General features: G+C 40.4%; 1 protein-coding gene across 1 annotated transcript in view; it reads right to left on the bottom strand.

Annotated features, from left to right (window-relative positions):
* Nucleotides 1-1,417: 1,417 nt before the first annotated feature.
* The window catches only part of SORCS3 (sortilin related VPS10 domain containing receptor 3), a 405,333-nt gene continuing 395,773 nt past the window's right edge, over nucleotides 1,418-10,977 (bottom strand). The window contains exons 26-27 of the mRNA XM_083441626.1: nucleotides 6,397-6,557; nucleotides 1,418-5,470 (exon numbers count right to left, since the gene is read on the bottom strand). Coding sequence (XP_083297752.1) covers nucleotides 5,406-5,470; nucleotides 6,397-6,557 — 226 coding nt within the window. The 3' untranslated portion in view covers nucleotides 1,418-5,405. The remainder of the gene's footprint in view (nucleotides 5,471-6,396; nucleotides 6,558-10,977) is intronic.

Raw genomic sequence — 10,977 nt, 5'->3', positions numbered from 1 at the left:
GTATTACAATAATATGTCAGTGGTGCAATGGTGCTTTGATAGTGCTTAATAACTGTACTACTGCATTGGGGAGAATGCCAAGAAAAACAAAATGAGAGAAGAGATAGCATGTATATAATTCCTGTTTCATGTCTGAGTTTCAGAACCAGCAGATAGTAATTGTTTTGCTGTGTTTCTCTTGATTGTTTTATAACTTACAATCTTTGAAACATAACCTGATATCCCTTAGATTGAGTTTAAAGAGTGTGTGACAGGCAGGTTCTGTTAAGAACTGCAAGATGAACAGTGCAGGTGTCATGGTTTAAGTTGGGGAAAAGGGGTTTGCACACAAATTTGCTGCATACATGCACACCTGCTTTCAAGGTAGCAAACCCCTTCTACTACATTTTAAATATTACATATTAAATGTATTAAATATTATATATTAAATATTATCACCCTTAGTTTGGGCCAAAGTATTTTGTTGCGAAAAGTCATTCCCAGTAATTGCATTGTTTAAGTCCAAAATACTAAGAAACATGGAAATACTCATTGAGCTTGATCCAGAAATCCATGAGTGGAGTGAACCAACTATGAATGAGTTGCTCTAGGAATCTGAAAATGGGAAAAGACTTTTGCCAATTGTCCTTCCCCTTGCATTGCCCCCTCCCCCTCAAAAACCGCCCAGCCACCTGAAGGACCATCTGGAACAGTGCAGGAGATAGCACTTGAAGTGATAGGGAAAGGTGGAAATCAGGGGAAGCCACCTCCCCCCCCTTTTGCAGTAGTTTCAACCAGATCTACAGCCCCAGATCTACTAAAGATTTTAAACAAGGGACTAGGGGTCTCCCAACAACTCTCATTAGCCTCTAGGCAGTGCATGTAATATTAGTTTTGGTTTCATATTGGCCTTTCTTCATCCTAGCTACAGTGCCATCACCATGTAGCCTGAGTACAGATAGAACAGTGGCCTGATCCAGATGTACGGCTTAAAGCCAAATTTAGAACAAGCCTGCTTGTTTCTTTACGACCCTGTCAGAGCCCTCATGCCTCCTTCCCAAAGCCCAGCACCTCACTTTCCAGGCTTTGGGAAAGGGCGGAGGGCGGAGGGCATCAAATGTTGCTGAGGTCTGCAAAAAAAAAAAAAAAAAAAAAAGGCCTTGAGGGCTGCATGTTGCATCACCCTGTTTTGTGATGGTGATATGTATTCCTTAACTTACTTCAAAATGTGGCAAGCCAGCTGTGCTGCATTTGGATTCCCTCCTGTTCATTCTACTGAGTAGGGCCCATGGACTTCTGCTCCACTGTCCTACCACTGCTGGGTGAAGCATATGTCATGTAGCACTGAAACCTATATGCAGAGGCAGGGAAGGCTCTTCTGCAAGATGAAGCATCCCCACCAACCAGAAGCCACCAAAAGAATGCAAACTGGCAGCTCTGATGTACAAAAATACATTTATTTTCAACAATTTCAAAACCACTGCCTTTTTTTTTACAGTAGAAATATTCAAATGGAACAATAAAACCAATAACAGTATATATATGTACTTATGTATATATATATGACTCATGCATTTGTCTTACTTCATTTAAAATAAGTATTGCAATTGTCTGTCTCATTTAAATCTCGAAATGAAAGGAGGGTAGGGAACAGTGCCAGTTTGCCAGCTTCCAACAACAGAGGATTTGGATTTCCATTCTGTCATTCTGGCCAAGTTGTGTTCGGTGAAAGACTCCATGAGAGGTTGATAAGTTGGGTTAATATTGCCCCTGGCATCCTGACTGGAGCAGGATTAGGCAGAGTTGCTTTGTATCCAAGGCTGGCACAACACATAGTGGACTCAGCACTTGAGTCAAACTCAGGCCGCACAGATGGGGGGGAGGTCTTTAGGGCTGGAAGGCAAGATGTCATGCAACACCTAGTCCAAACAAGGGGGATTAAAGTATCATGACTTAGTAAGTGCCAGCAAGAGAACATCGCCTTCTGTCTCCTCAGACGGCTAACCATTTGACATCCACAATCATAGGCTGATTTATCTCTCTCTGCCCTACAGTATCTTTCTTCCTTTTCTTTGGCTGCAATCTCTATACCTATTTACCTGGGAGTAAGCGTCACTGAAATCAATGGGCTGTGTTAAAATGTATAGCATTGCACTATCTTTATATTTCCAGAATAGGTAAATCAGTTTTGGTGTAAGCTGCAAGAGAGAATTGTTTGGACACAAAACTTAGCACACTTCAGTGACTGAAGCAGGAAGTGGGGAAGGGATTCAGCAACTATATAATTGGGAAGGAAGAGGATGGGTTATTCTATTGCAAAAACCTCAAAGCCAATAAACAATAGAGACCAGGGAAGAGCTGACCCAACCATGAGGCAGGTGAGGCCGCTGTTTCAGGTAGCAGAAACTTGGGGGGGCCCACCTGCCCCATTGCCACTGCCAGCACTGCCACCAGTGGTGTCACGTAATGCAAGATCTTGCAGAGCATGCGTTTCAAAACACCATCATAGTGGCTCTCTTTCCAATCCCTATTACGGCTATTGTTTTGGATAAACCATAAACTAGTTGCCTATAGGTATCACAGACTTTTTCAACACTCCCTGGAAAGGTGGTGTGTGAGATCCTGTTCTGGAGTGTTGAACAAATTAAATGATAGGGAGCTCATTTAAAATGAATAAGGGCTGTCCCATTTAATTAAATTGATGAGCTTAAGAATATGACTCCAGGATATGACTGGTTTTAAGACTCAGCACCCCATGGAAATAAATCTGCTGTCCAATTAAGAGGATATGTTTAGGCTTCAGAGTCCCTGGAATGTATGGAAACATTCTCGGCCTGAAATGACAATGAGAGTAGATATATTTGCAGAAATACACTACCAGCCTAGGACTTTTCAAGCTCATCTAATGGAGGAAGAAAGAAAACAATAACTGTAAGCATCTCTATTAAAATAAGCCCTACTGAGTTCAGCAGAACTTCCTCCCAAATAAGTATGTATAGGATTACACCCATGTGTGTTTCATGCTGAGTCTTTAACTCCTAAATCTTATAAAACCCTTACCATTAAATAATGTTGCCACCCCTTTTTTCTTAGCAAGTTTTCCAGAGTTTTTAACGTCAGGCAGAAATTAATCATGTGTATCTTCAAGCCAATATAAGCTTCAACTGTTGATCACCTGGCTGCTATATTGCTACTAAGGACATAGGAGCATGACGACATTAATTGCTTATATTTTCAGCATCTGATTCTATCAAGAACTTCATTGTCTTAGAATAAGGTTTTACTTTTAGAGATTTTTTCCCCTTCTATGGGTGACAGTTTGAGTGTTATGGGGTAAGAGGTTGAGGAAGCCACAGTGATTACACCTTTATTCTATTGAATCCTTCCTTCAGTTGTGTTTTCTACCTAAAACCACATTGCTGAGCTATTTTTCTTTCAGTGTAGTGCTCTATAGTTGTGGAGCCCCAGAGGGGCACATGGCTTTAAAATATAGCTGCTTTGGAAGGAGACTGAAGGGAAGTTGGGAGAAATGGTTCCTTTACAGATATGATGAAAATCCTTGTGGCTGATTTACATTTGCCAACACCATGACCAATTTGGCCCTCTTCTGAATGGTTCATCCATTGTATGGACTTTTTTTTACTGCACAGACATGATTTCAGACTAGTTAAGTAATCAGGCATCCTTAATATCATTAATAGCACCATTAATATCATCAAAAACTGCTTCACCAGGAAAAGAACTGCCATTTACTTTACTGCAATGAAAAAGTCCGCCACCTGTAAATCCTAATGACATTGTCCCATTACTTCTCAAGGCTATTCAGATGTTTTGCAATTGTGAGGATAATAATACGCCATGGTAGTTTTCAAAAGCTGGTGTTTCTGATCTCATATGCATTTCACTGGATAGCTGCTAAGAACTAAAAATACTAGACACAACCAACACAGAGAGCCACCATCCCCACCACCACCATTTGCCGAATTAGAAACTGGAAGTCCAGCTGTGTGTTAAATGCATGCCACTAGTAACTAAGACTAGTCAGGAGAAATTTTGGGGAGGCTAGAGGATTAAAAATCAAACAGGACTGTAACAGGAGCAACACCAAAGGTTAAAAATCCTTTGCACTGATTTCATTAGTGCAAGGATTTATGCTTGTGCAGCAGAAGTTTATCCCCTCTCCTCTCCCACACATGCCCTGTGCCCTCCCCAAATCTGCTCTGGAGGGTTGAGGGGAAATCCAAAACAGATTTAGCAGGTGTGCAGGGGGAGGAAAGGTGGTTGGACCACAAGCATGAATCTTGGATACTATCCAACAGTGAATGCGACCCAACATTGATGCCACAATTATTTGATCTGCTCAAACTGAAGCATATTTTCTTGCACAACCTGTTAAATAGACTGGGAATATAATGGACTCAGCATAGTGTTTCTAAGCTTCCCTGCTAGACTCATTCCAAGCCCTACACTCCTGCTTCTGAGGAAGAACCAATATCTTGACTGTATTGCATTTTGAAGTGTTCACAACCCAGATATATTGCCTTCTTGTTGCAGGTCCCTACCAGTGTCAATTGAACACAAAGAGGAAAGAGTTAAACATGACAGACAACTGATACGCATCCAGATCTCCCATGTGACACAGCTGCTCGCCGCAGATCCCCAGTGAACTTCTCATGTGGGTGTGAAGGTGTGTGGGTGAGTGTGGTTTATTCGTTTTAAATTTATCTTTTACTAAACATTAAATTATTTATCAAGAAATAAAAAGGTATTTACATGGTAATTATCTACAGTATGCCATCGGTTTCCTCAATACCAACAGTATCAACATGCACCAGCAAGGGCCTCATTCATAAACTTGGTCAGATGTGCCAGCCGTCATTTTGTGCAGCCTGCCCACCCCCATGAGAATCTAAGGAGTCAACTTCAGAAGGCTTTATTATTCCCCATTTTAAAAGATATACAGGATATTATATATATGTATATATATATACTCAGTTGATTGAATCCAACAGGGTGTCAAGCGAGAATAGAACCCTGCATTCATTCTACAGGAGCAAGTCTGGTATGAACAATTAAATAACCTTCTGAGACTGCCACTGGCAGAGTAGCCCAATTATTTTCTGAAAGGGGAAATAGAGAATGTGCCCAAAATTTTAAGTTCAGGGTTATATTATTTCTGGTTTCCATTAAGTCTTGCATTTTTTCTTCTATTATACAGTTTTCCAAAAACTGAATTTATGAATGTGGCCCCAGAAAACAAAATAACACCAAAAAAAAGAAAAAAGAAAACCACATTCTGCGCCCCTCCCTCCCTAATAATAATAATAGTCATCATTATGACATAGAATTTTCTTTGTAATAATAATAATAATATTAATTAAAAATAAAAACTCAGAAATTTTGTAGTCAAAGTGGTATTCCTGGTATTAAACACTAGTGCAGTTGGGTATTTCCTTTGTGCTTTCACTGTTGGAGATCGTTGAGATGCTCCCTAAGAAAAAAGAGAATGGAAGAATTAATGGAGGTCACCAAATTAGGATATTGGTTGTGGCATAGATTTTTTGCCATGGTGTATAATCGAGGGGCCTTCTCTTCCTTCCAGCAAAATCCCACCCAAAAATGTCAAAGCAGTGTACACAGTAAACAATTAAGTCTACAAGTTAATTCATAGTGACCAATGGTACACACAATGGAGTTACACCAGAAAAAAATGTTGGAAGGAAAAAATCTTAATGAGGCATCTAAAATTTAACACCATTGACTGTCTGATTTCAGTAGAAAGTTCCACAAAGCACTAACACTCTGCTTGGTGACCTTGGAGTGGACCTCAAGGAGCATGCAGTGCCTCTTTTGATTAGACTACTGCTTAATTTTTTTAGGCACCTCATGTAACACAAGAATTGTATTATCACCGGACTGCAGTAGAGAAGAGAAGATGGAAGCATTTCCTCTTCTTTTGTTCATTTTCTTTCCCCCCGTGCCCTTTCCCCTAAAGGTGCCTGTCTGTTCCCATTTGCTGCTCCAAACTCTGCTACCCTAGGGTTTCTTGACTTCATGTACCATCTCATCCTTCCTCATTTGCCCTATGCATCAGTTACAGAAATTAGCCTGCCAACGTCTATGCATCTGCAAAGAGCTGAGCCACTAAAATCTCCAGAAACAATTAACATTCTAATATTCAGCCACGATCTAACATATTTCTCATGACTCCTTCTCATGCAGAGACAGCTAATGGGTGCATATAACTAAGCTCTATAGCTCATTGATTTCCGTGAATCAACTCTGAGCAAAACTTAGTTGAATACCACTCAATGTCAGCAACATGCATTCACTCATGGTGGAGGACAAGGGCCAGAGAAGACTCTTAATGAGCATGAATTGTTGAGATGTCATTGAATGAACAGGCAGGCCGTTTACCTATAACCCGTGTGTCCAGCTCTTTGTCCATGAGTTCTTCAGGGTCTGTGAATTCACTCAGAGTGATCTTGGGGGCATTTTCACTTTGGCTGACAGAACCAATCATTTCCTGTTCTTTGTCATGCTGGACTTGAGCATAGATGTTAATCCATGGGATTTTCCTACATTAGAAAGGGGAATAAAATAGATTTTCATTGAGATAGTCTTCCCGATTTATAATAACAGTTGCCTCCTCAACAGTGAATATTATATATTATACCACAAAAACCAGAGGAACAAAGCATGACAGGGATATAATTTACACTTTAAAAAATCTTAGTGCGGATGCCTGGCCCACATTGAACAGGAATCTATTCAATAATAATAATAATAATAAATCATAATAATAATACAGTGGTACCTTGGTAGTCGAACGGCCTAGCTCCTGAACAAATCGGGAGTGAGTCTTCCGGTTTGCAAACGTTTTTCGGAAGTCAAAAGTCCAACGCAGCTTCCACAGCTTCCAACTGAGTGCAGGAAGCTCCTGCAGCCAATTGGAAGTCACGCCTTGGTTTTTGAACCGTTTCGGGACTGTTTAAATTCATCAAATGGACTCCCAGAACAGATTAAATTTAAGAACCAAGATATCACTGTAATAGAATTTATATACCACCTTACACCACCCTATACTCAGATGTCTCTCAGGGCGGTTCACAGATTCAATACATACAATGTGAACCAGGCAGCCAGATCTGGCAGGCTGAAAGCTGAAAATATTGTTCTATCACAAGTAAAATAACAAAAAAGTGGGGTATAGTATTCTTATTTTTATTCTTATTTTACCATTACCTGCCCGTCACCCTGAGGTCCCAAAGCAGCTTACAACAATTTAAAATACAACATTAAAAACAATTTTAAAAACCTACAATCACAAAAATAACATTTAATAAAAATAACATCAAGTAAAAATAGCAAAAGTTCAAACAAATGCTTATATTACAGTTAGATTTCCAGTATTTCTGCATCATAATCTGAAAGGCCATTTTCTAAAAAAAGAAGAAGAGATTTCTTTTCCCATGTCATGAAATACATCCAGTAAAACACCCTCTCATGCCATTTTAAAGTCCAACTGTTGACCAACAGTCCCGTGGCTTGTCCTCCATTCCCACATCCTGATTTCTCTTTGACCCTGCTCTATTTCCAGCTCCTGACTCTCTGCAGGCTGCTGACCACAGTCTAGCCCTCCCACCTCAGATAATTTCTGACTGGATCAGATAGATGCCTGAAATCAGAGTACATCTCATACCTCGATGAAAGAGCAAACTGTCTACAGTGAGGTGTGGCTTTTCCTGGTCTCAACTTCCCACAAAAAAAATGTGGGGTTCCCCCAGTTTTTGTTTCTTGGAACCATCTGGCCAGGTGACAAAAGAAGTGCCCTCTCAGAATATCTTTTCTGTACATGCTCTGAAACCTAAGATACTATTCAAGCAGGTAACATGTAACTAGCTAAGTTCCTCCTTGTCTTCTTTCCCAAATTATTTGTACCTTTACACTTGGCTTCATTGGTTTTAAAAGGCAATTCTCTGGAAATTCCCACTGGAAATTCCTACGTGCTCAACTACATGGGTCTAAAGCTACTCATTCTGTATTAAGAGTATTTCACAAGGTTTATGGAGAAATAAATATAAAACTTCTCTCTTTGTTTATTTCCCCCTAGACCGGGGCTGAAGGGAGGGGCCCTGAGCTATTGGGATCAGAAATTCCCCAAGCAGCTGAAAAAAACTGGGTTGTGTCGGGGGGTTCATCCTATGGTAGCAGCCAGCTGTAATTCTCTCTTTTTGGGGGGGGGGGGAGAACAAAAAGAAAAGAAAGAAATGGGGCTTCTCCAAGATCTGTCATGGATGAGTTTCTGTCTCTCTTGAGACCCTTTGTGAGAAGAGACCCACAGCCAGGCTAACAGGCTCCATTTCCTTGCTATTAATTCAGCGGCTGGATTAATTGTGATTTTGCTGATGACCCTGACACAGCTGACAGCTGACATCACAGCTGCCAAGAAACAAATCTTATGAGTTATCTCAGCCAATAAGATTAAACAGTAGAGATGGCTAATGACACACAAGACGGAAGGAGGGGCACTGAGAAGTAGCAGCAGACAGGGAAGCAAAAGTGCACTGAAGCACATCAGAACAATGTGAATGTTTAGTGAAGTGAGTATTTTCCATTAATTGACTTTGCTGCATCTAGGAGCATCACAGAGAAGAAAATATCAACATTTGAAGATATGTGATGCTGAATGTCTCCCTATGGGGCAAACGTCCAGAGATGACTGTCTGTTCCTGCTGTCTGAGTCACTGTGAGACATATTTTTCACTGTAGACAGTGTAATGCTGTCGTTCTTTTTAATCAGTGGACAGGGTGCACAAGTGATCCTTTCCTTTTGGCTTCCTTTTAAACAACTGGGAGTGTTTGAGATGGACAACATATTCTTTCTTAACCTTATTTTCTCTGGGCTGGCTTTGTCCTATACCTTTGATAACAATTTATCCTTTCTGCCCTTCAACATCCTCCCAGTTCTCTTGCAAACGAATAACTAAGCTCATTTAGCTTTGGTGCATGCTTGCCTGATTTTGTACATCTAAATTAGGTCAGTAATAGCTGATATAATGTGTCATCATTGCTTTGGAAAGCTTGCCTGGGTTATTTTCTATTTTCAGCATCTGTTCTGGCTGTCGGGCCTTTTAAACTTAGTCAAAGTTCCAGGGGAAGCTTCCTTCTCTGCAGTATTAAAAAAAATGATGGGCCAGATAAAAGCATATATATACACACACCATTTCAGAGTGAGACTCTGAGATCCTAGTTTGGTTCAGGCTTTCATCAAAGCATCTTCCAGGGGAGACTTGAATGGATACATTTTCAAAACAATATATGGGAAAGATACCCAGAGATGTTCTGGGCTCATTAAAAGGAATAGTGTATGTGGATCCCTCATGGCAGAAAACTCCCCCCCCCCTACTGTACCTATGAAAGGACCCCATGCCAGGCATGGTGAGCTATGTGAATGGAATAAAACCTCTTTGTACCATTCTCTACGCACCTCAGAGCAGCAGAAAGTAGCATCAAAGGAGAATTCAAGAACAATTTCCTCTGTCTTCAGTGCTGGATACATCAAAAGCAAACTTTTGCTGAGATAAAGCATGAACATTAGCCATTCCTCCTTTCTCCCCATTACACATGTGTCTTAAGCCCAGTTCTGAGATATTGTAGGTGTCCCTTCACCCCTAAGACCATGCATTGTTTCCAGTGCCTGAGCTTCTCACCTCCATGTGTCCACATTCATGTTGACCCTTTGCCTCTACACCTAAATATATGCCAACTTCCTTTGGTTGTGTATCTGAGGAGAATAAGTATTTAGGCTGAACTTTTACCCAGTGAGAGTGTAGGTTTTGCAGTACACTGCCTTCCCCTGAGCCTCAATCTAAGCTTTCAGACAGTGCCCTGGTTAAGATTCTCTATTGCCACCTTTATGAACAATTACTTAATATCCTGGTTAGTTGACCAACATTAAACCAGAGTTCCCATTTTGGCTATAGTGGGAAATTCTGGTTTATAACAAACCAGAATCTCCACATGATGCTGGCACACAAAAGGAGAAGAAGAGGGGAAGATGAGGGTGGAGTACGCAGGCCTGATGCTTATTCCTGGTTTCATAAATCACAGTTTATAAAACCAACACCTTTGTCAGTCCCTCTCCAGCTCACGTAGCCATAGCCATTTAGTAGAAGGACAAAGGTGTACGGAGATGTGGAACATTATGTTTTAGTGCTTTTAAAATGTTTAATGCCAGCTGTATATTGATCTAGCACCAATGGCAAAATTTCTGTCGGATAATTCAGCCTTATATAACCAATATGCTTAACTCTAATTAATGCATGAAAGGATTAAGACCATAGAGTAAGCTCTCCTGCCAGGCTTAGCTAGGTCAGAGCTCCTCACTTTGGGAGGAAGGGCTAGCAAAGCCTTTTGCTCCCTCTCTTTTGCACCATGTGAGCTGACCAGTAATGATGTCTGGGTTGCATTTTCCAAGCTTAGACCGTGAAGCTTTAGCAAGCCATTTTTGTGTTTCTATACAAATAATTGACAAACATTTAGCATTTTTTTTATAACCTATGTTAAAACCGCCTGTGTTTTCTGGCTGCTGTATGGAAAAGCACATCTGACCTTTGAAGAGTTTGTAAGTAAACCATTTTTAGCTTACCAAACATGAAATTGCCTTCTATGCTAATGGGAAGTGGGGAACTTTGGAAGAAACTTGGAAGGGGGTATTTTAAAGATCTAACAGCCTATATTACCACACTATGCTTTGCTTCCTGTTTTGTGATTTTTAAATCTCTGTAGAGGCTCTCTCAACAGAGAGTACTTGCTGCAAACCTGAATATAGAAAACCTGAATTTTCCTTTTATTCTTTTAAACAAATTACAATATTTTACTAAAATACTAGCAGTTTCCAAATTGCAATGTGTAGCTAAGTTTGGGGCTGTACAAAGAACAACCCCTCAATGTTTTTTTGTGTTTGCTTGCCTTGAAAAGTCCTGTTGGTGCTGA

Source organism: Podarcis tiliguerta (assembly GCF_965153285.1).
Source record: "Podarcis tiliguerta genome assembly, chromosome: 5".
In the NCBI taxonomy this organism is placed as follows: domain Eukaryota; kingdom Metazoa; phylum Chordata; class Lepidosauria; order Squamata; family Lacertidae; genus Podarcis; species Podarcis tiliguerta.
Note: the sequence above shows the minus strand (reverse complement) of the source record. Positions and strands in the feature narration are given on the sequence as shown.